A 26,432-nucleotide genomic window follows, 5' to 3' on the forward strand; every position below is an offset into this window, starting at 1 on the left:
CTTCATTCCACCATTTCACTCATTTCTTATAGTCTCCTTTAGCCTAACCGACATAAGAGTGGGACGTAAAACTCAAACATTTCATTTCATTTAAATGGAATCGGTTTGAATTACAACCGAATTCCTTAGCCATGAGATAGCAGATCAAGAAAAGTTTCCTTCTTCTCAAATATATCAACCTGAAGTGTGAACTGAAAAAAAAAAAGTGAGAGTTTCAACCTTATGGATTTGGTTGTTATTATTATTATTAATATCCTAGAGCTTCTATAGCATTGGTTGCTGGGCAATTAAGATCATGCTACACAAATACTTCTGACAAATGTATAGTAAATAATATGGGAACGTTTCCGCTGTAAATGGACTTCATATGTCACTATGGACGCAGATATGTTTTCAACATTGGTGAGACGGGCAAGGGCGTTCGCATAATCTACTTAAAAAAAAAAAAAAAAAAAAAAAAAAGTGGTTAAGATATTTATAAAGTTGAAAAACGATGTAGTGGAGGATCAGAGGAGCAGGATTGTCTTCTACATTTGCATTTCATTTTCAGAAATATGTGGAATAAAAAAAGAAATGTTTAGTGATTTAGCTCTTAAATAACATACAAATACATATGCATTTTTTCTGGTATATATTTCACAAACGAAAGAGAAAGCAGCCTCCTCCCCCAGTACTAGACAACCCTAAGTACAAGTTCTCGAAAAATATTAGTGCATGAATATGAAGTTTACAATTTTCACATTTCAAGGAATAAAGTTAGCAAAACCCCCTGAAACAAAACCGTAAATATTCCACTGTCCTAGTAAGGCAATCTCTGAGGAATCCCAGCACACCCTTTTAGCCAAATTCTAAGAAGAATGGTCATGCACTGGCAACCGTTCATTGACCGAGGGGTAGGCCCTTGTAGGGGTGGGTGTCAGTGTTGTCGGATTTCCCGTGTTGTTGTGTGTGATATATGGCTTTTGAACATGGATTCACGCAGTCTTTGCGGAAATCCGACAACAATGACCGGAGACGTTGCCACGGGTTGTCAATTCACTTTGACATTTTGGTGTCTTTGTAGGCGAGCGGTGGTGTGCCAAGTGTTTTATCTATTTGTATATTTGCGGTGGTGTTTAACATTTTGTTTTGTTGTGTTGTGTTTAATTGTTATTCCTGATTTTCAATTTGCGAATAAATCGCAATGGCTTCAAATTCTCCTCAGTGCTACAAACAGCAACGGAAACAAGGTAAACCTCTCACTGCAGGAGAGAAAAGAATCTTGTTAAATGTGTATACATACTTTCGTAATCAGGGGGAAAAGGGGGGCATGGAAACTGTTAGAGAGACTTTGAGAAAAACATCTGAAGCAACTCTCATTTCTCCCTCCACTATTATGAACGTGAAACGGGAATTTTTTAGTAATAATGGTCAAGTGTCCACTCCTAGGAAGAAGAGACCGAATGATAGGAAAGTGACTCGGCTACAGAAATATGATAAATTTACACAAGCAGCAATACGGCGCAAAATTCATAACATGTATAGAAAAAACGAACTCCCTACTTTAGCGAAAATTCAGCGCGTTATAAATGAAGATAGTGACCTACCGAAGTTTTCTATTTCTACTCTTCGAAGATTCATCATTGATATGGGGTTTAAATTTATAAAACGTGGCCGCAAATCGTTGTTGATTGATAGAGAAGACATAATAGCATGGAGGCATAGGTATCTCAGACAAATAAGAAATTATAGAGTTGACGGCAGAACTATTGTTTATACAGATGAATCGTGGGCGAATGCCGGAATAACCAAATCAAAAGCTTGGAAAGACACATCAATTAAAACGGCAGAACAAGCGTGGAAGGAGGGGCTAACTCCAGGTCTCAAACCGCCGTCGGGGAAGGGAGGAAGGGTCATCATAATGCATGCAATGTCCGAAAATGGCCTAATTTCTGGCGCTGCCAAATTGTTCCACGGTAAAAAATCAGGTGACTATCACGGCGAATTGGATGCTGCTGCGTACGAAAAGTACTTCAAAGAAACCTTATTGCCTAATTTGGCCCCCAATTCAGTTATTGTAATGGATAATGCACCAACGCATTCCGTGAAAGTTGAAAAAGTTCCTACAAAATCATGTTCAAAAAAAGTAATCGTCCAGTGGTTAGAAAGTAAAGGAATTGCGTGTGATCCGACCTGGAACAAATTTGAAGTAATTGAAGAATTGAATAAGACATTGCAAAACATAGAGGTACCGTATAAAATTGACATTTTAGCAAAGGAAGCTGGTCACGAAGTGCTACGGCTGCCCCCTTATCATTGCGAACTTTCCGCCATAGAGATGGTTTGGAGCAAAATTAAAGGATACGTAGCAGGGGAAAATCAAAATCGTACTAGTTTAAGTGTTATAGAGACATTACTTAGGGAGGGCATGGAAAAGGTTACAGCTGAAGACTGCAGAAATTACGTAAAACACGTAAAAAATGTTGAAAAGGAAATGTGGGAAGCAGACGGTCTTATCGAAATAATACACGACAAGATATTAATAAATCTCGAGAGTGACACGTCAACTAGTTCTGAAGAGGAGGATGATTGTGAAATTTGGGAGGGAGCAATTGATAATGCAGTGGAAGACGAAGGAATGGAAGACGAAGAGGACCTCGGAGTTAGTATTCTACAAGACTGACCTTACATGGTAAGTTTTTCGACGAATTTATTTATCTCATTTCATTTCCATAAATTTGCTTTACTTTCTCACAGAATGCAATTAAATTATGAAATTCATAGTTCACGTTAGATAACTTACTATGAAACTAATGTTACAGTGTGAACATAATTAATATTACTTGACCTTATATATATATGATCTTATATATATTTAATTTAGTCTCTGAAAACAAAACAGTGTAACTAATTTCTTCCCTTCCTTTTTTAACTGCCTGTTCAGTGCGTGACATTGGAACTCCGTGGTCTGAAGCAGACGACACCATTCTCTCGCGTTAAGCAGCGGCAACGCTGCACTTCGTTTCTCCTCACTTCCGCTTTGTTCCGAACTAAAGGTGAATTTTTGTATAGTGCGTACTGAATAGGTGGCTGTTTATGAAGGTTTGTCTTCTAACTCGAATAATCCAATGTAAAATGTGTCATCCATTTTCTATCAGTTCCTTAAGGTATGTAATAGTCTCAAAGCCATTTCATTTTGTCTGCAGTCGATAACGATTTCAAGCTATTGTACCCTTTCATGAGTACCTACCTGCGATGTTCTCACTAGCGTACATTACGTTTTCATAACTTGAATTATTTTCAAAAAGATGCAACTGTTAACAATGCTTTGGACCAACGAATTCATATCACTGCGCAGTTCATTATGTCTTCCAAATATACTACTCATAAGAAATTATGCACTGGTATTGTTTTATTCAGTCATGTTAAGACAATACAAGTAGGGTCTATTATTTAGACCTTAAAATGCAAAATAACTTTCGAAAGTCAATTTGTGAAAGGCCAAATTGAGAAAGAAACTATGACGTGTATACATAGTTATAAAGGTAACCAAGAAAGCTTTGTCGCTCTTTGTGAAGGCCTGTGCTTAATTGGCCCTCACACCGTGAGTTGAATGCGAATGGAGAAGAGGCGAAGGTCAGTTGTTGGTGTGGGTATATCCAACATACTACCTGGTTGTGGCACTTCAGTTACAAAGTCAACTTGCGTAAGGACAGAGTGAATATGGGACCTTACAAGAGTGTCATAAGAACGTGTATGCTGTACGAGTTCAAACTAGGGTCAAACGGCGCTGAAGCGGGGTGGAAGATATGCCAGGCCTTTGGTGAGGGTATCGTGACTACGCGAAAAGTGCTGCGGTGGTTTGACAAGTTTAAGGACGGTGACGAAACATTCGAAGACGCACAACATGCCGGAAGAACAACACATATACAAAATGAAAATCTTCAGGCAGCAATTGAGGCGATCTCTGGTCAAACATGAAAGGAACTGGGACTACAATTCAGTGTGAGTCGAAAAAACGTTCAGAAACACCTCCATTGATTTGAGAAGCACAACAAGTTATGTCGATGGGTCCCACATGATTTGACTTCGGGCTAGAAGACAACGCTTACAGACACCTGTGTTTCTTTGCTGTCTCGTCTGAGGAAGGAGCCATTTCTGGATAGGGTTTTGACATATTAGAGGTGGGTCGTGTAAGAAACTCCACAGAGCCGTCATCATTGGTTAGCATCCCATGAACCGGTACTAAAACAGCCGAAACCAGCACTGTACTACTAGAAGGTCCTCTTAGTGGACTCCTCGCGGCATCGTGTATCAATGCAACTGTATGCTGTCAGCAGTTGAGCCGTGTTCAAGAAAAACTCAAAACTCTTGAGCCAGCACTTCTGAATCGCAAAGGGGTCCTCCTGTTATAGTACAAGGCTAAGTCCCACGTTGCTAAGATGACCAGGGACACGATTCTACGCCTTGGATGGGAAACACTATTGAATCCGCCATACTCCCCGGACATTGCAACGTCCGATTATCACCTGTTCCATTCCTTGGACAGTCACCTTCGAGGACGCCAGGTCAAATCCTAATTTAGGTGCCAAATGCACTTGATACTTTCTTCGCTTCACGGTCCACCAAGTTCTATCGCGATGGAATTGCCTTCTAAGAACGTTGAGAGAAGTTCCTCAATGCTGATGGGGACTATTTTCATCTTCCAGGTACTTGTTAGGTGACATATCGAAGTTCGAAGATGGTGGGTGAAAACGCGACAACATTTTCTCGGTTACCTTTATATTATGACGCATTTAAGACGTCATTCTCTTATATTGTCCACAATATAAGGATTATTGGTAGCTTTTGCTAAATTTTTAAAGAACGTCTTAAAATATAATTTTTGTTGTATGCATTGTCGCCCGTAGGCTAGGTGGGCAGTTACAACACCTATATTTCGAAAAGTATTCAATTCTTCGAAATACATGTCAAACTTCTTAGATTGGCTTGCTGATACACTGCTGTATGTAATAGATTAGTATGAAATTCTATAGTATATTTCACGGGTACTAGACACATGAGATACGGAGTTCTGCATTTAAATTTTCATTTCTACCCAGCGAAGCGGGTAATATATGCTGGTAGGTAGATATTTTGAATAACTGTATTAGCAGTAGATGTTTTGAATAACTGTATTAGCAGTAGATGTTTTAAATAACTGTATTAGCAGTAGATGTTTTGAATGACTGTATTAGCAGTAGATGTTTTGAATAACTGTATTAGCAGTAGATGTTTTGAATGACTGTATTAGCAGTAGATGTTTTGAATAACTGTATTAGCAGTAGATGTTTTGAATGACTGTATTAGCAGTAGATGTTTTGAATAACTGTATTAGCAGTAGATGTTTTGAATAACTGTATTAGCAGTAGATGTTTTGAATAACTGTATTAGCAGTAGATGTTTTGAATAACTGTATTAGCAGTAGATGTTTTGAATGACTGTATTAGCAGTAGATGTTTTGAATAACTGTATTAGCAGTAGATGTTTTGAATGACTGTATTTGCAATCAAGATACACGACTTTTGTAGTCCATACCTTATAAACATGGGACTTCAGCTATTTCATAATCAATGCCTCTTATACAAATTACAGTTTGCAACAGTCATAATAGCATTTTCTTGTCCATAGTATCTGTGCCAAAGCTATCGTGAATTTATCAGCTTATAATTAATGCCTTATATGATATAATGATGGATCATTTATCTTGACGCTCTTGTAACTTTAATGGATACAAAGTGCGGAAATTTTTTATATAAAAACCTCAACAAGGGAACATTGTTTGGCATAATCTACAATACAATCAAGTAACACGGATGGGGTAAAATCACAAACGACACGGACGAGGTAATGCACACCCAAAGTGCCTTAATGTTCAATATTAAATAGTTATTATATGATATATTTTGAACATATAGAAACAAAGTTACAAGGAATTGATACTCTCACTTTATTTAAAGGAATTAATTTAGAAAAAGTGTTTACATAAGTATCATATCCAATTGCGTAGATGGTTTTCAATAGGATTAAGGATGATAATGCCGTTTCCAGCAATTTCACATCACAAACCATTACGGAGATATATAAGAAAGTGTTAAATGCGATATATTGCTCAACATAAGAACTACGTAAGGAAAGATTTTGTTACTTCATCAATATTCTACAGCCTTTAATTTAAACATAAATTACAATCTGCCCACCAATTGACTCTTTCTAATAAAGATGCTTATACCATAAACCCTAGTTTTCAGATTTTTTTCTTTTTTTTTAAGAGACAGATTTATCTAGAACTCCAAACGGATCATTTTGACATCTACTCAAATTTAATGTCCGTGTCTTCAGCTCGTGACGAGTAAACAGGACAAATATGGTAACAGGTTCTTGTTTGTTTTGAATGTTTGTTGAATTATTTTAGATAGTTTTTCATATGTAGGAGAAGTTTAACATAAGTCTACAAACATCTCTATTGCTGAACACGAATTCATGTAAATTATTGAACATTTCTTATACTCCGTACTACGTGTATTGTTTGGCAAGGTATTTACGTCTTTGCTTTATCAAGAGTGTCATTTTGGCTCTATTCTAGCAAGAACAATATGGAGAATTTATAATTAACTAAAATATTTCTACAAGTAAAATCTCAATAGAGATTTAGAACTTCGAATTTAGAAGAAAACTTACAATTCGTTAGAATGAAAATGTGCTGCTCTGCTACCCCGGAATAACTTGTACTTAACACCTTCCGCAGTTAATGTTGTTAGTTTTGTCTTGAGAATTCGATTGTGTTATAAATATATGGAGTTCTTTGAAAAAAGTTGAGTGCTGCTCAATGCTACTTTGATATAATGTTTGGAGGATATTAACAAGTAATCTATAGAAGTATCAAGTAAAGATGGTAATTTCCAACATAAAATAGCAAGACTAAATACGGTCGCCAAGACAGCGGGACTTACTCATTAATTGCAGTGGAAAATGGCGTAGTCCGATTTATAGTGACGGGCTTCGACTGATTTTAGTCGTTTTGTCCTCTGATGAAACTCTCCAGAGGGTAAAGGTCTATACAGGTGACGAAGTTATTCAACCATTTCTCTAATAGTGAAGATACATTTAAACAAACTCCTTCGCTGTTGGAATGAAAATACTCAAATGTTTGGAGATCTAACAAGAAAGTCCATGAGGATAATGGCTGATTCTCTTATTTCTGGTTCTTTCCTGTGAAACTTGCTAGTTTTCCTTGCTAAAATATACCCTACAGCTACAAAAGAGAGATGAATACCTAGGCTTCAGCACAATTACTGTATGTAAAATCGTTTAGAAAATATATATCGCAGTTGATACGTTTATATTCAGTAGATGAGTTTGAGGAAATACTATAATTCTTTCTTATCTGAGATACTTCATCCAATTTTTCTAGTCACTATACAACATCGAAAGGCGATGGATAACTTTTGTAAATTGCGTACCAACCTAATGCTCTAAAATCAAATCTGAGAATGTGTTAGACTAGACAGTAACCAAACTGCTTAATTTCTTAGATATAAGGTTAAAACAAATGCTCTTGCAGCGGATTACTATAACATTTTGCCCTGGAGATCCTGGCTTCTGCTAGACGCTGGCTACGTGACCTACAGGCATTTACACTAGAGTAGCTCCCAACTAAACATGCGAGGGTTGAGATACGAAATTGAGTATATACAAGGTGTTTCAAAACAGCACCGACAACGTTTGGGAGGTGATTACTCACACCAAGATAAGACAAAAAGTATAGACCAACCTGGGTGCATAAATGCTTCCTTTCGGAGTTATAGGCTGCCGAAAACGTGAAAAAATGAACTTTAAAGGTCCATAGCTCCAAAACTATTGGACTTACCGTAGTCGGTTCAAGATTTCATTTAGGAACTAGTATGTGCCCTATCAAAATATCCAAGTTTCAGAATCCTACGGTACTTCCGCATTAATTTTTATGGAGGTAGTTAATGAGTACTTCAGATTATAAGGTGGTAGCTAAACTCTTTCTATAAAAATTGTTGCCTGAGTACCTTAGGATTCTGTAATATGGATTTTTGGAAGTTCATTCCCTCAAACCCAAGTCTGTAGTCCATTGCTTGTATCCTATATTTACTCAATCTTTAAGTAGGCCGTAAATAATTTTGTCCTCTAATTTCAGATACGTAACAAGTGTGTGAGTATGACAATTGACACAATGAGTGGTCGTGAAAAAACTTATGTTGTGGACCTTCATAATCAATTACGAAATAAAATTGCTCTTGGAAAAGAACCGCTAGATAGTGATGATGATGATTACAAAATTGCATATAAGAAATTTACATGGGGAGCAACTTCAATGAGGAAGCTGGTAAATATAATTACTACTTATTCGTAACTTAATATGAGTATAACAAGTAGTGTATGTGTAACTGTTAGGATTGTGTGTTGCTGCCAGAATATGTGTGTGTCATGTTTAGGATGAGTTAGGGTTGCCATATTTCAAATATAAAAATCCGGGACATTACTAAATTACGAGATTCTTTGAAATGCTTACAATGAAAATAAGTGTTTATACTAATTTGCTTTCTTCCATTAGTTAGAATTGTTAAAGTATTACGTAATCACATTTTTAGTCATTTTATTAGACCTCCTCCTCCCTAGTTAAGCTAATGCAAGCAGATGATTTAGCCAACACCCTGCTAAGTACTTTCTTTTAAAAAAATTCTCAGGTTTTGTTATGTTTCGTGCCTTTAAGAGTCTGTTTTAGCTCATTCAAGATATGATGCTTCCTTTCACAATATATTCTTCTTCTTGAATAGTCAGCGGAAAATTAGCAAAAATATCAGTCAGGGATTATGGATTAAAATATTTCAAAAGCAAGATGCAGATTGAAACAGAACACTAAAGATAACAATAAGATTGAGCTGTAAAAACTTTTGTCTCTGGCCCCATGAAACGAATGCTTCGTTCAATGTCAGAATAGTTAAATCGTGAACTTACTTAAATCCATATTTTATGTATTCAACTTTTTCTTCAACCTTTGAATAGTTATATTCAGATGTTGAAGAAAACAATTATGTACCTAATCCTGTGAAAAACGCAAAATATATTCTTTTCGGGACGCCGGGACGCAGATCTCGTTTCCGTGGCGGTTTCGGATTTTCCGGTACGAATGAAAACCCTAGGATAAGTCAAGCAAAAGTATATAAAATATGCTTCTTAGTAGTCTATATTTCCCATAAACAGCACATAAATTAAGAATCTATTACAGCAGAATAAAAGTTATCAACTGCATAATACAAAATTTTTAGCGCCACAAAAAGTTGGTTCTTCTAGATTTTTTAAAAATTATATATCAGAATTTATCATTATCCGTGGATATCCGTGTCACAGTAGTTAGATCCTATCCGCGTCACGATACTAGGAGAGTGTGTTGACCGTCTTTTCTAGAACCATCGTAAACTATAATTAAAGCTCACAGTTCTTCTAGGGTGTAAAATTGTGCAAAATCATTATGTTGCAAAATTGTGCTTCTAGGTTCATAACACGCTCGAAGAATCCTTAATTATATTCTAAAAATCATGAGATAGAATCACCAATTCGTTTAAAAATATTGACTGGGATAATTTTTATAAGCTAAATTTTGAAAATAAATATCTGGAATTAATTACACAGATAATAAACTAATCTAGATTTTGAAACTATGTTCTTACTGACCACGCCTTTTTATAATTATTAACAAACAAGCTTTAATTTCCTTTCATCACGGGAAAATAAGTTTATGGAAGTACTGTTAGCAAAATATTTAAAACAATTCCCTCTCCAATAGATAGTATTTCAAAGTGAAATGACGAACACTGACAGCTGCATTTCAAGTGCTATGTTTAAGAATTGATTTTAAACGGTTGAAACGTTTCTTGCTTTGGTCATTTTATAACTATAAAATGGGTGTTAGTATTATGTAGCAATTGGACTTTCATCTCTGCATGCGGAATTTTCGAATACGATGGAAATCATGACCAGATAATGAGGAGGGTATATGCCGAGTTCATTTTCATTTAATAATGAGATGATCTGCGATACTCTCTTTTATTGTGTGCATGTTCAATCCTCTTCCTATTACTACTTAGTGAATGTAACATAATAAGAGCCAACCGCGAGTTGCGGATTAGCTATGCTTAAAAATTGATTTCAAGCGGTTCACCCGTTTTCCCGTGACGATCAGACAGAAAATCTCGATGTCATTTATATATGATGAAGTTTTTTTTCGGGGGGAACTCGCTCCTTTTTCCCCTTAAAGCAGATTTAAAAACAAAAGAACTCTGTTGCGTTTCCTCATGATTCTTATTACTTGTTTATATACGAAATTTCATCCCTTTAACATGACAAACTTGTCAGATGCTCTATTTTGGCATACATTTTAAATTCCCCATTTCCCGCATGATACACATTTCTGGAATGTAACAATAAATCCTGATAGGAGCCAAGTGCTAACTACAATATGTTAAAAAATATTCATTTCAAAGGGTTCACCTGTTCTCCTGTGATGATGAGAAAGACAACCTTGTCTTCGTTTAAATATCTATGAAAGTTATCGAAGTTGCCTCTATTCCCACCATTGGGAATTTCTAAAATTCTTGGGCGCCAGCCCACATGCAGTGTAGTAATTGCAGGGGGGGAAACAGTGAAATTCCCAGGTACCTCTGAACACTGCCCTGGAACCTCGTTCGCTTTGGGTTTCTAGTGGAACTTGGTAATGACATCAAACCTTGTAGATATGTTAGTTTTGTCTTACACAGGTGAATGGGGGACCGGTAAATGGTGAATTTGTCATTTCGTTTTCCAAGGCATTTTTGTTGTTTTTCGAATGGTCCATGTTAGCTTCAGAAGCACTTGTGGCACATTCATAATCCTTCCTTGTAAGAAACGTTTCCCTTATTTTTATAAAGGTAACTCAGAAAGTTATGTCGCCTTTTTGAAGATCTATGTTCAATTGGCCCTCATACTGTGTGTTGAATGTGAATGGAGATAAGGCGAAGATCAACTGTTCGTGTAGGTACTACAACGAACCATCATGCTACCTCCTTGTGGCAGTTTAGTTATACCGTGAACTGGCGTAAGGACATGAACATGGAGTGAACATGGACTTCCAAAAAGCGTCATAAGGGCTTGTATGCTGTACGAGTTCAAACAAGGATCAAACGCCGCTGGAGCAGGTTTTTGAGGAGATTATCGTGACTAGTGTTGTGAAAGCCTTAAAAAAAAAAAAACGGAAATTTTGGGTAAGAAACAGTTTTTTTTACTGTTTTTCCCGAGCTTGAAAACAAAAAGGGAAAATTTGGAAAAAATTGAAATTTTCGAATATTTTACTACATTATGTTTTCGAAATGAAAACCATTTTAAATTTACTAGTCTACAGTTAGGATAATTGAATGCTTATGGTTCTTGTATTACAAGTAGAATAGTGAAAATTTGTGCCAACAAATATATTTGCACACAACTTCGAAAAAAAAAAACTGTTCCATTACTAATAAAATTAATCTAATACAAAGATTTTTATTTTCCCATTTTTTTTGGAAAGAAACCAGAGAAAGTTTTTTTCCGACAGGTTCAAAATTTTCGGAAATTTTACAGCACTATCCGTGACTACACGGACAGTGCAGCGGTACTTTAACAAGTCTAAAGACGGTGACGAAGCACTCGAAGACGCATCACGTGCGGGAAGACCAACACAAAACGAAAATCTTCAGATAACTATTTATGCGAACAGTGTCCAGACATGTGAGGAACTGGGACTACAATTCAGTGCATGTAGAGAAACTACTCAGCAGCACTTCCATCAACTTGGGAAGCACTACAAGTTGGGTCGATGGGTTCCACATGATTTGGCTTCGGGCCAGAAAACAACGCGAACAAACACCTGTGTTTCTTTGTTGTCTCGTCTGAGTAAGGAGCCATTTCTGGACAGTGTTGACATGTGATGAGGAATGGGTCCTGTACGAAGCTTCACGGCACCGTCATCATTGGTTAGCACCCCATGAACCGGTTCCAAAACAGTCGAAACCAACACTGCACCAGAAGAAGGTCCTCCTGTTTGTCTGGTAGACTGCTCACGGTATCGTGCATCGGGAACTGCTACCAGGTGGTCAAAACTTCAATGAAACTTTGTACTGTCAGTAATTGAGCCGTGTTCAAGAAAAACTCAAAACTCTGGAGCTAGTACTTGTGAATCGCCAAGGGGCCTCCTGTTACAGGACAACGCTAAGCCCCACATGGATAGGATGACCCGGGATACCATTCTACGCCTTGGACGGGGAACACTATTGCATCTGCCATACTTCCCGGACATTGCACCGGACATTACATTATTACCTGTTCCTTTCCTTGGACAGTCACCTTACAGGACTCCAGTTCAAATCCCTAGTAGAGGTGCAAAATGCACTGGATACCTTCTTTGCTTCAGAGCCCACCAAGTTCTATCGCGATGGAATCCATGGCCATCCAGAAGTTTGACAAGAGGTTGTCAATGCTGATGGGAACTGTTTGTGATCTTCCAGGTACGTCTTAGGTGACATATCGATGTTCAAAGGCGGTGGATGAAAAAGGAACGGTAGTTTCTTGGTTACCTATATAATGAGCGAGTTTATATACAAAGTTTAATCCATGTAACTTAATGAGCTTTTGTACTACTGTATTTTGACACATAATTTGAACCCTGAAGATACTTCCTTTCATGAAAACAATGTAACAAACGCCGAAGCTAGGCCAGGGCCAGCTCAATTACTAATATCTATCAATATTGGTCCAGCAGCCTACGAGAAGTTCGAGAAAAGCATCGCTTCACTCTTTTTTTTTTAAATGATATACATTCATAATTCCAAGAATAGTTTCCATGTGTCATTTTGTGTTCTGTCGAACCGGAAGCTGAAATCTTCTGTCTCTGATTTTAACAATAATCGTGATAGTTAAAAGTGAAAAAGACTATAATAGATAGCAAGAAGCGGTTTTTTAATGATCTTTTAGTAAACCAAGAAGAGATTCATATTTTGTTTTTATTGTAATGAAAAGTGATTGAAATAAACTCTCACTTACAGTTTCGATATTGACTCTTTCATAACAAATACGGTAATATTAGCGAAGATTTGAAAAAAATGAAATCTTTGAGTTTTACGTCCCATGGTTATGCCGGTTAGACTAAAGAAGACGGTGATGATGAGTGAGGAATGAAATGGTGGAATGAAGAAAGTGGGAGGAAACAGGAGAATCCCGAGAAAACCCACGCACACGGTGTTTGTCCACCACAAAGTCCACTTGGTGCGGGCTGGGATCGAACCCGTGACCCCAAGCACCAGAGGTGAACGCTCTACCACTTAGCTAGTGATGGGTAAATTCCCGGGAAGATATTTTTCGGGAATATTCCCTGAGAATATTCCCGGGAAGATTCCCAAAATGGGAATTTATCCGGGAATTTATGTACAATCAGAAAGAAAATTGCATTCTGTTACTATATTATGATTTCAAAGTGGAATTAATATTTATATCACAGTATATTATTACTGTTGTCCACAGTGGATTGTTTAAGATGTATATTCTGAATGGTACTATGTTACTTTATTAACACTTTATTATATTTAGAGAGTACGCATAAATGTATATTTATTCACAACATGTTTTATCAATTAAATATGTATGAAAAAATTACATAGTAAATTATATAGTAACAGTTTAAATTCTTGACTCTATTACTGATATTATAAACACATTAAATTTATAAATGTTATAAACCAATTAGATTGGGTAATGCTAGAAGATACATGTCTCACCAATTTATCAACATTTGCGCATACATATTTATGTTCACAAAATTTGCAAGCTACTTACTTATCTTTATATTTTAGCACGTAACATTGCTATACAGGGCCTTTCATTCTACCTATTTCTCGAAATTCTATACGTTAATTCACATGTAAAAGAAGTGCGAGTACCTCTTCAGAAATTCGAGTCAGAGAGAGGAGACAGACTGACGCCTATTACTAATGGTGGTTCAGGGTTTATTAATAGCACCTCATCTCTATTTCTACATAATTCTAAATTACTTTACAAAATGGTTCCTTTTCATCACTTGTAAATTAGTACTTTGCTAATTTTGGCTGTTCTTTAGCATTGGGGGCCAGCTTTTGCACCTACTTTTTTGTGATATTCTATTCCGATGCGGTTGTTTTATGGTTTCACACGTTAAATTACGTTACCAACATTAAATTCAGATAGCATTGCAGAGCGAGCGTTAGCGAATGAAGGCGGGTTAGAGCCCCCCATAGCACATTGTTTTCTATCTTCAATATAAACAATTCACTTTCTTTTCTCACATAAATCAATTCCACATACCTTTCCGTTTTGTATAAATCACATACTGCCCTAAAAAAAATGTGTTCGATACTTTCTTGACTACTTGAACATCACTATCAACTCATTTCTTCCGTAAATCTTCCTACGTTTTACTAGTTTTTACCCCTCAATACTAAACAATTACCTTACTTTTTAGTGCAAATGGAAATGGAACTTTAAAGTCATATTATTAGTTATATAAAGTACCGTCAAATAATTTTAAATTTTTTAACCTCCAAATTCTTTAAAACCTAGAAGTAAATCATAATATATCAAAATAAAGTAACTAGTCATATGGCTCTTATAATTTGAAGATAAAGTAAAGAAATGGAAATAAATTCCTTCCCGGGAATTTATAGGCCAGGGAAAAATCCCGGGAATATTCCCATTTTTAAATTCCTTTCCACCGGGAATATTCCCACTACCCATCACTACACTGAGCCAACGCGGCCCTAGCGACGATTTGGTTGTATCCATATTAGATTCAAAATTTCAAGATTAGATTCCGTTTCAGATCCTGTTGTTCTAACGAAATTAAAAATTGAGGAAATCTACGATTTCTGGTTTAACCCTCGAACAGTATACCTCAATTTCTGTCACATTAACCGTACACTGGGGTATTGGATGCCCCAAAAATAAAAACGCTTTTTTTCATGGAAAATGTGAATTTATATTTAAAGAAAAAAACTATTTTAATATAATCTTTAGTTCTATAACTTCTGAAGAAAACATACTTTTACACGCTACTTCAGGGTTTACAAGTATGTAATCTATCAGAATAAAAAAGCTTACATTTTTGTACAAGTTTTGGGCGACTCATAATTTTTTTGGTCTTTTTCTATTTTTCTTCCTTGCAATTGGTACAAACATTTATGGGGGGTGTTTTGAAAGTAAACTTCTTACACTCAGCATATCGGGTGATGGTTTTTGTATCCTTGTTTCGCGGACAGGTACCGTATCTTACAAGATTACAGTTGACGGGTTCGCCTAATCCTTTTCTCAGATACGATATTTATGCATTTTCATAATCATTTCCTGGATCATTTGAACTACGTACATATTCATCTTCTAAGGCATCAGGTGAAAACACGTCTTTCGTAACATCATCTTCTTCCAAAAGGTCTCCTTCATTTTCACTTTTAGACTTATTGTCAAATGTCTAAGGTGCATCAGGCTTAGAAGAACATAGTGACTTATTTAAAATTTCTAGCTCAGTTTGTAGTTTATCCATTGCAACTAATAGTCTGCAACCAATACACAAAAACACTATAATACTGTGGAAATTAAATATGTATACGTGAAAAAACAACTTACACTAACTGTACACTGGGAAACTGAGTGCCCCAACAACCTTTTATAGACAAAACGGAATATACACGACCACAGTAAACAATGCAACTGATAACCCCCAAGGATGAGTAAAAGTCACGGGAGATGGCAGTGCTGTGTTGCCAACCCTAATCTACAGTTAAGGCGGATTTTCATGCCCGCGTTAGAACGGAAGCATCACATGTAGCGTATTCACCGTAAATTATTTTCGTGTTCATACATCCGTGCGTGTATTGCGCCAAATTACTACTCCCTAGCTAATGCGCATGCGTAAAATAGAAAGTTTGCGACTTTAGTTTGTGATAATGGATTCCCGAAGGAGAGCTATCGTTTTAGCTGGAATATATTATATTTCAAAACGCCGCCGTCGGAAGTATGTTAGGAAAATGTGGTGGGTTCACCCCATTTTCCAGCTTCGACGAGAATACGGAATATACAGGAACCTTTTCTTTGAATTAAAATCCGATCCGGATAAATTTTATAAAACAAATAAAAATATTTATAAATCATACTAAAGCAGTTTCAAATTACATTGCTTTTATTTTATATAGGAATTTATAATTTGTACATACCAGTTATTGTATGAACTATCAAATGTTCCCGGTAATACAACTAATTAACTACACAAATATAAAAGTACTAACCATCGATACCAATATTCCCAGCAATTTGATGCCATGTTTTTGTCCTTAATACTGAATCCTTGTATTTCGGATGCTTAAGGTTCTACAAAATTTCGTTTTCTCTTACTTGTTCTACGAGCAGTTCTTCAAACGTTCTTACCTCCGCCATGTTAGTCAGTGAATACAATAGTGTACGCGCGCTACTTCCGTCAGAATTGAACAAATTTCTACTCTGACGCGAGTGTAGCGCGCCATCTCCGATGCGTGATTTCATTGGCTGTTTAGCACAATCGCTCGCAACTCACGGAGGTAAAGGACACATGAAAATCCGCCTTAAAACAAAAATTCCCTGGGGCACTGAGTGCCCCATTGTATGTTTCCAGCGTTAAACACCTATCATCACAGTAAAGAAACTGTAACAGAGGCGAAAATCTATTTTCTTATATGGATTCAGCACCAATATATGTAGCAAGGTGCAAAGTTCTTTTATAAACAACTCAAAATAACATATCATTTTCTTCCATGAAAATCTATCACAAATTACAACGATCAACAAATTTGAGCAATATATTACATCCACAGAATAGAGTCTATATTGAAAGGTTCTTTAATGATTGGCAATAACTATTTCCATCAAATTTTATTTCATAGTTGAATATAGTCAAGTCTGTTATTTCTATGTTTATGATCATTCATTTTTCCCATGATAACTACTTTCAAGTTAAGTCGAAATTTCAGCTACATTAATATACTTTCTCATGCAGTTTCATGTTACACGCTCATACTCCTGTAGGTAAACTAACAGAAGTAAGAATGATTTTACGCCCTGAGACGGCTCACCTTTTTCATGCATTGTACACCTGATACGTGGAAGAAATGTAGTTACTTCTGGTGCTTTAAAAGCATGTGGTTCAAGTGTCTACCAAACAAGCTTATTTGAAATTTCAATGACATTTTCTAATTCATATCAGGGGCGGACTGGCAAACATAGGGCCCACCCTGCTAAATTGAAATGAGAGCCCACTGTATAAAAATGTAAAAAATATACTTGGCATTCTTCTTATGTATTACATATAAAAGTACATCTTCGAACCCATAAAATTTTGGCGAGAAAAAAATGTTGTAACCCACATACACAAACTCGTCTAAATATTGCTGTATAATCTCGAGGAAGTACGCCCCGCTCTTAGCAGACAACTCTCCCCCCCCCCCCCAAGCGTGTCAGGTGAGACAACAGACATGGCGTCAGTGTTGGAAACTTGAAAAAGCTGTAACTTTGTGGCATCAATGCAACACAAAGAATGCGATTGGAGGTAAATTTGCGATAGATTTCGAAACGCAAGATTTTCCTTGACATAAGTAAGTCATAATATCGGTACGGGATCCAACCTGGGTTGCATTTAAATGAAATCCAACACGTACAAAAGAAACAGATTGTGATGTTAGAGGGGGTGAAAAGGGGAAAGAAGGGAGTAACTTTCGGGATAGGTTAATCTACTCGCACTTACTTGCAGGTCTGATCGTTGTCCTCTCCATGATTCCTCCTACGGGCCGACGTCCGTCCATCCCTCTGTTTGGCTGGCTGGTCGTTCCAGCAACCAAGGTTAAGAGTTGGCGAAACCCGGACTGAGTAACCAACTTCACGAAGTCCGCAACTTTAGATAAACTTAAAACTTCTTCTTAAAAAGCAATACATCGTCGTTGAATCAAAGGTGCTCTCTAAGACAGAGCAAGGCTATTAATCGTAAATTTCAAATGAAGCTAGCGGTCTACATTCTAACTCGTCTCTCGCTCCATGTCGACTGTCCCTTCCAATAGTCTCTCAATCCCTTTTGTCTGGCGTTCCTTCCGGGTTCATATCCTCGGTTATTCACTTTGATTTGTGTCTCGATGAAAAAAGTGCATGCTCGTAGATTAACCAAGGTAAAGTGATGATAGGAATGCGGACGGGGAAGCAATCTGTTATTTTATTAATTGAAAAATTTACAACGTAAGAAATGAATGACAGACAGCAAAGGCAAATGAACTTAGAAAAAAAAGTCGAAAGGTGATTTAGTTTGAAACGAATGATGATGCTTTTGACTGAAATGTTCTTTTAAAATAAAATGTTCCATTGTTCAAAATAAGAAACTTTTCCATATGTCCAAATACACATATCTTCACATCCCCCCCCTGAAATCAAAGTCCCGAATGAAAACATTTCGGAGACAAACAAAAAAAAATCACTTTTTAGAATTTCTGTTTTTAAAAAAAAGTTAAGCATCTTTGTAGTTTCATTCAATGTTCATGATAGAAACACAGCAGCAAATATAGTCTGGAAAGAATCATATGATAAGAAATGATGAGTACAGCAAAAATGTTCACACACTAACACAGTTGATAGCAGAACAGTCAATGCCAAATGACGTAAGCACAGCAACGTCGATGTTGTAAACACAGCATCACTAAGCACAAATGTAGGTCTGGAAATCACAGGTACAATGTCCTTACACATCACATAACTGGAAAGTTCATTCAGTACAAGTAGATCATAGGAGTAGGGTAGACAGGTATGTAGTAGTAACATCACAAGATTTAGGGAATACAATCAATGACTGCCCAAAACACGTAAGATATGAGAATAGGGACAATAATTGGATAAAATAATGGAATGAATAAAATTGACGAAAAATCAGGGGGAAAAAAGCAAAATTAATAACTAAACCATAATTCATACGTATATATCTATATATAGTAAATAAAAACTCCAATTCCAATAAAATTGTACTCTATAATCAGAATAATCATTACGCGGTAGAAGAAAAATTAATCTAGCTACCCATAGAGAGAACAGATAAAACAACACAAAAGAATGTTGATTTCAGGTTTTAGAAAAACGAATTGTGGAGAATTTAGTTCCACAATGACCGACGTATTGGCAGAGTTATAGCCCTCTGCACTGGCTATTAAAACCTCAAAAGAAATCAACATGACAGACTATCACCAAACATATTCCTAAATCCCTAACTAATTATGCGCTAAAAGAAAAGAAACTTCTTTCTTCTTATATGAAAGTACAAGTACGTATACCCACAGGAAAATGTGGAATCAAGTCAAATCTTCAAATATACAAAAGTATATATCAAATAAGTACAAATCTTCGTCATACATAAATCCCAAGTCATCTTCATGATGAAATACGCAAGTTTACTATATACACTGCAGGCGATGAAAAATTGATCATTCCAAAAGATCACTAAAATCACACAAGAGGTTATAACAGTGTATATTCCTTTGAAAAGAATACATTGACTGAGTATGTTTCCAATAACTAATAACAAATCGTAGGATCAAATCAAAATCCAGGGAAAGAAAAACTTCATTCTTCTTTACATCCACATTTATATCATAAAATGCACCTTGAAAAATGCAAAAAACGTAAGAATTCCTTCTTCATCATTATCATAACATAGATAGTATACAAATATCAATTCATAGTCGCGTCTATCTCCCTAGTTTTCTTCTGCAAAACATAATGTATCAATAAGATGTTGATCTGGCGCCTAGATACTAATTTATTCAGTTCATAAGCTGTTCATAAGATGACCAGGAAAAAGAACGTGTTCTACAAAGTTAACCAACAGTTCTAAGTAACTGAAAAAACAATGATGTCTATATGAGTACTCCTTTTTCTCCTTATCTTCGTTGTAATTGTTATTGCCGGCAAGACTTAGAAATACAAACAAACCAAAACAAATTCCATAATGACATGGCCAGTGTCAAAACAAAATTCGTTACCAACTGCACAGATGTTCCTAATCCATCAAATCTTCCTTTGAGAACCGTCTTCTTTTTTCCTCTTTTTTTTTTAAAAAAAACTTCATTGCAGAGAAATAGCTTCCACTTCTTTTCCTTCTTCCAAGGGAAAATACACAGGTAAAAGACGCTGATAGAGATCCCAATTCTCCTTGTCGAAAATACACAATACAATACGGTCTACGTTGTCCACATGATCCTCTAAAAAATTTCGTGTACTCAACAATGCAATTCTCGCAGCAGGTTCCTTAGGGAAATGAAATGCACCAGCAGCGATGCAAGGAAAAGCCACAGTTGAAAACTGATTTTTCAACACAAAATCAAAACAATTGTTATAACAATTCTCCAAAGTCTTCTTGTTCGCATCTCTGGGACCACACGTCAATAATACATGATCAGCGGGGAGATTATAGCCTGGAGCAATCTTCACTTGTCCTGGTTTTAAAGAACGTATTTTCTCACAATCTTTACGAAATTCTTCTCCTGCAGCTTCTTGGATACTTCTATCTGCTCCTCCTAATGGAATAAGTAATTCATTCGTGGGATTGACAACGGCGTCAGCTTTAATCATAGCGATATCTCCTCGAAAAACACTGATTTTCTTGTTGATTGCAGAATTGGCACCAAACTTCGGTTTCAAACTGGAACAATTCTTCCCTGTTTCAGCCCAAGTAGGTAATTGGTTGGCAATCACAATCTCACGAAGATTCACAGATGGAATATCTTCTTTTTCTATCATGTTTACCGCAGGATTAAAAATAATCTCATAGTGTTCTTCTTTTTCTTTCTCTCTCTTCTGTTTTTCTTCCTGTTCTTCGGCACAGCAGGCATTCGCAGTAGCATCCTCGACAACGTCTTGTATATCCAAGTCAACATCATCTTCTTCTTCCTCTCCCTCGTTTTCCTTCTCCTGTTTCTCGTAGTACTTCTTCAATCTTTGTACTGCAATCGAATCAACCTTAAATCTTCCTCGTGCAGTCTTGAACTTAACAAAATAGGAATTTGGGTGGTCAATATCTTGAATGATTCCTGGAACAAAATAACGTCCACTGAAAGCTCTGGTGGATCCTTTCTTCATGGTGCTGTCCAAAATCCATACCTTGTCTCCGACTTTGAAATTGGGTTTCGAATGACGTTTGTCATAAAATTTCGTTGCTGTCTTATGTCTCTGGAACCATTTATCATGGGCTTTGTCTCGTATTTCTCCAAGTTGCTGTAAACGTTCAGCATTGTCCTGAAATTGACAAGGGGTGTCCAAAATTGCTTCGTGTAGCATTCTACATCTGAATCCATGCAAAAGTTCAAAGGAGCTGTATCCAGAGGATAAGTTAACAGTTAAATTGTGGGCTAACACAATAGATGGCAGCAGTTCGACCCATTTTCCTTGATCTTTATTACACAACGCAGATTTCAGTCTCTGTTCAATGTTTCGGATAGCTATCTCAGCAGTCTCGTTAGCGTAATGAGCTTGAACATTTACAAATCGAATCTTAGCTCCAATCATTGCACACAACTCCTTGAATAGGTTACTTGTAAAACATGGACCTTTGTCTGTGACTAATTCTTTGAAAATACCGTATTTCAAAATTACATTTTCATAAAGAAAACTACTTACAGAAGACGCTGTTATATCTGCTAATGAACCACAAATACTATACCGAGTAGCTGCATCGACTACGACAATCAAATACTTGTGTCTCAAAATATTACTCGAGGAGTACACCCCTCCAATGTCTACAAAAATGCGATAGAAGGGCGGCACTTGAGGATACGTTTGCAATGTACCAAAAGCAGAACCAGGTTTATTTTTGCTGGACTGGCAAATTAAACATTCTTTGCATTTCTGATAGATATATTGTTTCATATTAGGAAAATACACAGATTTCACTAAAAGATCATATGTCTTAGAAAAGCCTCCGTGACTTGAACCAATGGCAGAAGTATGAGCCGCATCAAAAACTTTATAGCGTAATGAAACAGGTACAGCAACTAAAAATTTCATACCACTAGATGTTTTTTGTTTTCTATACAAGATTCCTTCCTTAACCGTGAAATAAAATGCCTGTCTTTCAATTTTGGGATTTTTCTTTTCCTTGTTTTCTAACCAATCAAAAATATCCTTATAAAACGGGTCCTTCATTTGTTCAGTTCTGAGAGAAGGTTCGTCACTTAGCATATTGTTACACTCTGTAACAGTGGAAGAAAATACTCGAGGGTCTTCCTCATTTTGTTGCTCATCAGAAATGTCCCTGGGGGCACGAGAAAAACGTGAAAGTGCATCGGCTTCTATGTTAGATACCCCAGATGTGTGTTACAGTAAAGTTATACTGTTCAATAAAACTAAGCCACCTAGCAAATTTCCCTAAATTTTTGTCTGCTTTAAGAACAAAAGACTCTTACAATCGGTTTTCAGAAAAAAGTGACGTCCTAGTAAAAAATAACGAAAGGATCTAAAGGCATATATGATACTCAAAAGTTCAAGTTCATAAGGGTGTCTAGACTTCTCGCTTTTATTTAAGCTACGGCTACAATAAGCAATGGGTGCTAACTCTGGGTCATCTGGAGAGGATATAGGTTGTTTGAGCACGGCAGCCAGACCGCGAGTTGATGCATCACAGAACAAGTATACAGGGTGTTTCGGATTATAATGCATCAAATATGGCGATTTTATGATAAGGTCTTTAATTTTCTCAAAAGCATCTTGTTGTTTTTGTGTCCACTTAAACGGTACATCCTTTCTGAGAAGTGAATTCAAAGGCTCCGCAATTTCAGAAAAATTAGGTAAGAATCGTCTTACAAAGCTAGCTAATCCTAGAAAACTTTTCACATGTTTTTTCGTCTTCGGACGTTCATAATTACTAATGGAGTCAGTTATTTTCTTGGAAATGCGCAAGCCATCGTACGAAATATCGTGTCCCAAAACTGTTAATGAAAAATAAGCCAATTTCGTTTTTTCTGGTGCAAGTTTAAAACCACGTTCTCTAATTCGTTGAAATAACTTCTTGGTGAGATTGATAACATCCTCAAAAGTGTTCCCACCCCAAAAAAAATCATCAAGGTACCCGAAAATTTGTTCAGATTCTAATCCTTCCAATGTCATTTTCACTAATCTGTTTAAACCAGCGGAACTAGTGATAAGGCCTTGAGGAAGTGCTGTAAAACAAAAAGAACCCGCTCCTGGGATTGAAAAGGCAGTGACGTGTTGGTATTCTTCCGCGATTTTCACTTGAAAAAACCACTGAGCAAGTCCGAGCAGCACAGGTAGCGACACTTACTAAGACGCGAAAGAATGTCTTCTATCGACGGTACAGGAAAACTGTCAGGTGCAATGTGTAAATTGATCGCTCTACAATCCAAACAAAATCTATAAGATCCAGACTTCTTTTTCACGAGAAGAATAGGCGAGTTATAACTCGAGATGCACCTCCTAATAACCTTTTGTTTAAGCAAAGTATCAATCTGTTTTTTAACTTCTTCTCTTAAATGGAAGGGGATAGGAAACTGATTGGTGTGAACTGGGACGTTATCTAGCATTTTAATTTCATGTACGTAGCCCTTGGCCACTCCAAAATCATCCTCTGACCAAGAAAAACAATCCTTATACTCCTCTATTACAGAATAAAACATTTGCTTCTGATCGTCCGAAAGTTGAGGGTTAATGTCCACACGCTTGACATCAAAACCAGCAGGAAAGTTATCGTTGTCTTGTTTACTGGCTAAACCATGATTTTGAACACTATTTGTATCATTTGGGTAATGAGCACCCGGCCTAATGTCAATGGCTTCACCTAAATGAAGATTTTTCTCTAAACACAACTTCTTGTTGGTTGGGTTGACTACTCTAATGACAGGATTAACAGGATCCACTCTAGACTCATTAACAAAAATTTCGGCTTTAGAACAGATTTTCTCATTGGGTTGCAAAACATTTTTAAGTCCCACTAAATCATTAATTTTACGAACAGGTACTGAAACACTGGAATTTGGTGGCAAAGTAACAGATTTCGCCGTTATGAAATACGCTTGCATAAGGTTCGCTGTTTGTTCGGAAACTGTGCCTATAGCATGACTTTCAGGTAAAGCGTGATCAGTAGGCTTCCCAAACCTAACTATGTGAACTACGTGAATATCCTGGTTAATAGTGACATGTTGAGGAAGTAACCAATCATTTCCCAACAAAACAGAAGATGCAAATTTGTCAACAACTCTAAAAGTATGCGTAAATGAATAACCGTCAATTTTGAACTTCAGTACAGCTAACGTGTTAGTTTCAAGTCCTTTACCCGAGATGCCACGGATAATAGTACGCCTTTTAACAAGTCTAGTGTTTGGAGGAAGGAGCTCTCTAGTACAAATTGAAATTTGACTCCCAGAGTCCAACAACGCTTTATACTCTTTGTTGCCAATACTAATTTTGATACAAGGCAGAATCCTATCCCTAACAATAGGCGTAAGTAGTAGGCCCCGGCGTATGGCCAGCCGAGTCAGCAAAATTTTCTCGATTCTGATTGGCTGAGAGAGGTCACGTGACGTTAGGCCCCGCCCACGCGGGAAATTCAAATTTTCAGGTCACGTGGTATGACGTCATGAGTCACCCTGCGGGGAAATCCCTCACTAATTTGTTCCCTTTTACGGGTAAAATGTGTGTTTCTGATTGGTTGATAGCTGTCACGTGATTTTAGACCCTGCGATATTTGAAATTCGTTCCCTTTTACGGGTAAGATGAGTGTTTATGATTGGCTGATAGAGGTCACGTGATCTTAGGCTCAGGGATTTTTTAAAATTCGTTCCCTTTTATGGGTAAGATGAGTGGTTTGGTACCTTGAATTTGATTGGTTGATAGCGGTCACATGATCTTAGACCCTGGGATTTTGAAATTTGGGTATCCTCTTTGATGAGTACTTTGGTACTATGATACTGATTGGCTGATAGAGGTCATATGATCTTAGACCCCCCACCAGTCCATGAGGGAAATACAGAGCGATATGACGGCGATCCATCCTAGACCTGGATTTTAGAATTTTGTCCTTTTTTTATGGTTATCCTTAAAGTTCCCATGGAGGGTTCAACCTCCTCCTTAAATAACCCTTTTTGGTATCATGATATTGTACTGAAGTTTACATTAAATATTATCGTTCTTTTTGACAGATAAGATGATTCTTACCTTGATGGAGATCATGTCCTTGAATTAGTTGCCTATGTCTCTGGAAGTAACAATGGTGAAAGAGGGGTGTCGCTTGTAGATTTCTTATAACACATTGTTGTGAGTTTAAGCGATTTATTGCTCAGTAAGCGCTTCATTAATGGAAACAGTGTTGCCAGATTTTTCTTACCTAAACTGCTCCGATTCTTTTCGAAACGGTTCCGCAGAGTACAAGAAATTTTAAACTAAAAAATTTTTCGAACTAAAAAAATTTCAAAACTAAAAAAAATTTTAAACAAAAATTTTCAAACAAAAAATTTTGAAACAAAAAAGTTTCAAACAAAAAATTTTCGAACCCAAAAAAATTTTGAAACAAAAAAGTTTCAAACAAAAAATTTTCGAACCCAAAAAAAAATTTCGAACTAAAAAAAATTGAAACAAAATTTTGTCGAACTAAAACATTTTTAAAAACAAAAGTTTCGAACTAAAGATGTAAATCACATCTAAAAATTTTCAAATCAAACTTTTTATCGAACTAAACTTTTAAAATTTTCGAACTAGAAATTTAAACCAAGTTTTAGAAAAATCCTAAGAAATGTTTCTCCAGGAATCGAACTCAGGTCTTTCAAACCAAAGATGTGTATGCTAACCGCTTAAATGAATTCGGTTTTAATCGATCTTGGTGGGTTTCGAACCATGGTCCTTGAAAAGGATACACATATACTTTAAGAAAATAAATCTGACAGTGTAACGCTTCTCAAATCAAACTTTTTATCGAACTAAACTTTTAAAATTTTCGAACTAGAAATTTAAACCAAGTTTTAGAAAAATCCTAAGAAATGTTTCTCCAGGAATCGAACTCAGGTCTTTCAAACCAAAGATGTGTATGCTAACCGCTTAAATGAATTCGGTTTTAATCGATCTTGGTGGGTTTCGAACCATGGTCCTTGAAAAGGATACACATATACTTTAAGAAAATAAATCTGACAGTGTAACACTTCTCAAATCAAACTTTTTATCGAACTAAACTTTTAAAATTTTCGAACTAGAAATTTAAACCAAGTTTTAGAAAAATCCTAAGAAATGTTTCTCCAGGAATCGAACTCAGGTCTTTCAAACCAAAGATGTGTATCCTAACCGCTTAGCTATGA

At 36.5% G+C, this 26,432-nt stretch overlaps 1 protein-coding gene across 1 annotated transcript in view; it reads left to right on the forward strand.

The window, feature by feature from the left end:
• LOC145662871 (venom allergen 5-like) overlaps positions 1 to 26,432 on the forward strand; it is a 125,923-nt gene that overhangs the window by 29,119 nt on the left and 70,372 nt on the right. The window contains exon 4 of the mRNA XM_081728833.1: positions 8,186 to 8,374. Within this exon, the coding sequence (XP_081584959.1) occupies positions 8,186 to 8,374 (189 nt within the window). The remainder of the gene's footprint in view (positions 1 to 8,185; positions 8,375 to 26,432) is intronic.

The sequence above is a fragment of the Thermobia domestica genome, chromosome 1 (assembly GCF_964235325.1).
Source record: "Thermobia domestica chromosome 1, izTheDome1.hap1.1, whole genome shotgun sequence".
NCBI lineage: Eukaryota > Metazoa > Arthropoda > Insecta > Zygentoma > Lepismatidae > Thermobia > Thermobia domestica.